Source organism: Halyomorpha halys, unplaced genomic scaffold (genome assembly GCF_000696795.3).
Source record: "Halyomorpha halys isolate HHAL.00 unplaced genomic scaffold, Hhal_1.1 Scaffold10414.1, whole genome shotgun sequence".
Classification (NCBI taxonomy): Eukaryota; Metazoa; Arthropoda; class Insecta; order Hemiptera; family Pentatomidae; genus Halyomorpha; species Halyomorpha halys.
This window is the reverse complement of record NW_027115717.1, coordinates 1-4,844: the sequence shown is the minus strand read 5'-3', so window position 1 is coordinate 4,844 and position 4,844 is coordinate 1. Positions and strand designations below refer to the sequence as shown.

Sequence of the window (4,844 nt, the reverse complement as noted above, 5' to 3'; positions counted from 1 at the left end):
TTTAGCCATTTTTTAATAAATATCTGAAATTGGTATGGCTTATAATATCTTTCTCTCAGACATAGGTGCGATATTTTTTTGTATTGTATGTGTCTTTTTTTTTTGTATTTGTTCTTTGTATCTATATAAAAATAAAGTTTTCACTTACCACCCTACTTCACCAAGTTTTGTGCACTTGGTACGCTAGAGTTGAATTTATCGCTATTTTTATATATAAAAACAAAAATCTAATGTCCAAGGAAGGTGAATTTTTTTAATTTTTCTGTTGCTATAAAAATTCGATGTTTAACAAAAGATAACAAAGCGGTGATGCTATTGGTAAAGATCGGGCAGTGTTGGCTTGGATCTCAGAACGTGTGTTTCCATCGAAAACTCGAATTCGAACTTTTGTACTATCACCATGATTTCCCTTACTGTATATTTCAAATATCGGTAATTGTATGTAAAACTGTTCTTAACAATGAATACTAGCTAATATAGTAATGGGTAATAAAGATAATGTTGAATTATATCCTAAAATGCTATAATGGTTACGGGCCTATATTATTTAAAATTTAATAATGAAAAGTTATGTACTTTTTCTCTTGCTTCAAACTGCTAGTAAAGATTGTCATTGCCTGGCCTTAATTCACAACGATAACGGCTAAGCAATAAATGATTTTATTATAATTTAGTAGAAAACCTAACCTAAATTTTTTCACTTATTTTAAAGTCTTTTTTCTTATTGTTTCAGAACTGTCTACACATTTGTGTGCTGCTTTGAACTTCTAATATTAGCCGATAAAATTGAGGATATCGAACGAACTAAGAATATGAGTGTTTTCATTAAAGAAAGCAACCAAATTTTATCGAAGTTTCGTGATAATTTAAGAAAAAGTAAAGAAACACTCGATCGATTGGCCATTGATTCGGAAAAAGAAGAGTTATTGAGAAATAGCGAAGCCAGGCAAGTTGAAGAAATCGAGAATCAACTCAAAGCTGATCTCCTCAGCTACGGAGATGAAGAAAAATTATTCCGAAACGGGAATGCTTATGAACCGCTTCGTCCAAACAGCTTAGCAGTATCACTGAAAGGTAATAAACTGGCTCTGCAAGATATTTTGACATTACTACTTCCTAGCAATCTAAGAAGTTCTGAGGGTATAAATGATGGATTAAGTGATCCTCAGAGCAACTTCTTCGGCATTGGCAGTGGGCTTACTGGCAGTTCTACCCCAGCTCCTCCACCAGTAACTGCAATCGAACAATTTCGTACAATAATGAGAGCACCTCCTCCGTTACCAAAACACTTAGGAATTAGCCGTGTCCAATCAAATGGAAGTATACTTTGTTTTTCAATTTTGCACGTTTGCCCTACCGTGCACATGCATTTGGGAACAGAAGTGCCGACTGGCTCAACTACAAGCAAACCGCCTGAAAAGGAAGAAGCAAACTACTCGATTGTAGAACCATTTCATCCAAGCAGCCCTGTACCTTATGAAGTTTATCTGAACAACCAAGATATCGGACTTGACGAATCAACATCATCTGAGTACGTAGGTGATTCTAAACAATCGTTTTCGCCTAAAAATATTGATTCTGGTAATTCACTAAAAACCGATGAAAATACTGATAGTCCTATTGTTTCATCTAGAGATGGTTTAATTGATTCGTATTCTAAGGAACCATTGGATGATTTGATAAACACCTTCGGTAAAGGTATTAACAAAAGCTGTCATAATAGCACTTTGGATAAGATACTTTTCGGAGACAACGAGAGTTCCACCATATCGACCTCAATTTCAACTTCGATGTCTACGGCTCAGAGAGAAGGAAGGTATAATAATAGCACATTCTTTATGATATTTTTCGGTGGCCCAGAAATTTCCACGATATCGACCTCAATTTCAACTACATTATCTACAACTCAGAGTGACGAAACGAATAAATTCAGTACCCTCCAAATGCTGGGTGTGACATCAGATTCAACCATGCAAAGTACTAGTAGTTCAACAAGTAGTGCAACCACACAAAGTACTAATAATGAAACAACAGGTTCCGTAACGCAAAGTAGTAATAATGCAACAAGAGGTGAAACCACGCAAAGTAGTAATACTGGAACAACGGTTCCTAAAACGCAAAGTAGTTTAAGTACAAGTACAAGTTTCTCTACCATGAAAAGTGATCAAAGCGGTGAAAATGTAACAACACAATCTTCTTCTAACACAATGACAGATCAGACCACAGGTGAATCTACTACGGTTTGCACTGACATTACACCTTACGTCATCTCCATAACGTGTAAGGAGTCTGATTACACAACCACGATTTGTACCGAGACTACTGAAACTTGTACAGACGTTTCTTGTTCTTCTGAAGGCTCATCAGTTACTAATGGTTCAACTGGCACAACAATCACAACAGAGGGTAAATCGGGAGTATCGAAAAGCTCAATAAATAGTACGCCTAGTAAGAGCAGTTCTAAGACCACTATCACTGGTATGGCAAGCAGTACAGCCAGCACTACACCAATGCCGTCTTCAACTAAGAAATCAAATTTTTTTTTGAAATTGCTATATTATCAACCGAACACCCATCGAAAATATACAAGTACTACTCCGATGTCTATAAGTGTTTCTGGATACACTGTGCCCTTTCAACTTGTATTACTAGAACCACAAATCTTGCGTTTACCAAAGTTGAACGGTACTATAATTGGTATGACAGGTAAACATTGATCATTTGCCCTGAAATACACATGCCTGTGATAGTATTTTAAAATTATTTTGGAGAGTAGAAATACACAATAATGCCATATAAAAGTATGATAATGAATAAATAGCAATAAAAGAAATTTCCTTTGTGTTTGTTCCCTGTAAATCTTTAAATCTAAAATTTCTTTAGTTCAGAGGTAAAAGAGATAGAGAAACAATTTTTCAAAGTTTGGTTCCACATCATCCATATATAGTGGTCGAAATCCATCCTGTCTCTACTCAATATAAAATTAGATTTGCTATAATGAAATGAGAAAACATGAATATTTATAATTCAGGTGTATATATAAATATCGCTTTATAAAGGCTGAAATGGCGAATATAAAATAAATAAAGAGGGAAGGAGCGGTGACGTGTAGATGTTTTTCCTTAAAGGCTTTGATTAGTTGATGGAGTTCAGTGTTTATTTTAATAATTTGCAATTCAAAGTGGGGATCAGGGTTCCACTCGCCTTACCCCGTTATTGTTTATGTTTATTTTTCTCTTCACACAATCAGTGAATTTACAAACCAATTATATCTGAGAAATTGTATTGTATTGAAACCAAAAAACAAATGAAAAAAATCAAGCTGTGTGTACTCAAAATTAGAAAAGTTTAATAATTACTTTAGTCTCGAATCCTAGAAGAATCGAAACTACCTTTATAATAGATCTGTATTATAATATTAATTTATTCGTTTGGATTATTTATTGAAATATGCAGGAATTTACATCATTGAAAAATTGCGCTAGCTAATATTAGTCAATTTTTGATCGTTTTCCTCATCAGAGTGATTTATTTATAAAATCAGAGTAACACCAACTATAAACATTGGACTAATCATACTATGAGTAAATATAATAATATTTATGGCATGCCATTACTATGCATCTGTCTTAAAATTTAGTCAGGATGCTAGGATAATCGCTGAGGGCAGTTATCCAAAAATAAGTTTCAAATCTATTACTACTATTGCATTATTTTCCAAAGGCTTTTTGTGTGTTTACCAGTTTATCACTTAAGTATCGGCGGAAGCAAAATGTAAAAAAAGAGAAGAAGGAATAAGATCTGACACGCTTGAACTGTGGTAAAATATTCGCTTTATTGGGTTCGGTACATCTCTTTATATATGTTCGATCAGTTGATCTCCTCAGTCGGCTGACATCAAAGTAACTGCTGACTCAGCCCGTAACGCCTCTCTCCCACCAGTTTATGGACAATCCTCGTAAACTAATAAATAATATAAAATATAATAACATAAGAAACAAAAACAATAAAGAAAAAACTATTTGCAATAAAATAAATTCCTATACACGTAAAAAACAACTCACAAGCTCCCCGAAGTAAAAACTATTTATGATATAATTTAAACCTAAGAACATAATAAAATAACTCTTCATACAATACATGAACAAGTTAAAATGAAATGAACAATATTTACAAAAGTTAAAAACAATCTTAAAATAAAAAAAATAAATAGAATAAATTTGCATTTTCTGTAATACAATCTGGGCCCTGTTTCATACATAATAAAGTATAAACTAATACTATTAGTTTGTAGATTTATCTTAATTCAATTACCTTGACTTGTACAATAGTAACTTGAACTTTAGTATTTTTTAATTCCTGTAATATCACTAATAGTCATCCCTATCCTGAAAAAATAAGTATCAGTATTATTACCACATTAGTTTCTACACTTGTACTATTAACGAAAACTATTAGCTTTAATTATGAAACAGGGCCCTGGATGTGGCAATATGAGGACACTCCAGCTTTTATTTTGTGAATGATGGAAGTTTTAACTGCTGGACAGTTCTCCTCTTTCTCGGTTCTCTGACACTTTCTAATGTAACTATGTTGTGTTCTAATTGTTATCACCCAGAATAAACCTTCGTACCGCTCTATCTCCTAACCCCAGTTAGACCCCAACTTCCTGTAGACAATCGTCCCGATTTTGATCTCTCCCATTCTCCTCCGTGCTTTCTTTCATAACTTTCTTCGAGCAATGTGATTGTTATGTATCTCCTCACCGTCCACTGCCGTGCCCTTATGGTCCCGCTGGTATCCTCAGAGTCCAAAAATGATCTCAAATGGTGAAAATCATGTAA

At 33.9% G+C, this 4,844-nt stretch overlaps 1 protein-coding gene across 2 annotated transcripts; it reads left to right on the top strand.

Moving 5' to 3' along the window:
• The first annotated feature begins 203 nt into the window (after window positions 1-203).
• LOC106692218 (uncharacterized protein DDB_G0271670) lies at window positions 204-2,833 on the top strand. Of its 2 annotated transcripts, none has more exons than XM_067052741.1 (2): window positions 204-243; window positions 734-2,833. In XM_067052741.1, exon 2 carries the CDS (start codon window positions 813-815, stop codon window positions 2,715-2,717), a length of 1,905 nt encoding a protein of 634 aa, XP_066908842.1. In that variant the 5' UTR covers window positions 204-243; window positions 734-812; the 3' UTR covers window positions 2,718-2,833. The 2 variants fall into 2 exon arrangements, with proteins under 2 accessions (XP_066908842.1, XP_014293609.1); XM_014438123.3 differs by lacking the exon at window positions 204-243 and adding an exon at window positions 310-432.
• The last annotated feature ends 2,011 nt before the right edge of the window (window positions 2,834-4,844 follow it).

Coding starts and splice junctions, on each gene's coding strand:
- LOC106692218 (XM_014438123.3), top strand. CDS start 401: ATGATTTCCCTTACTGTATATTTCAAATATCG. Junction 433..733: donor ACTGTATATTTCAAATATCG/GTAATTGTATGT, acceptor TTATTGTTTCAG/AACTGTCTACACATTTGTGT.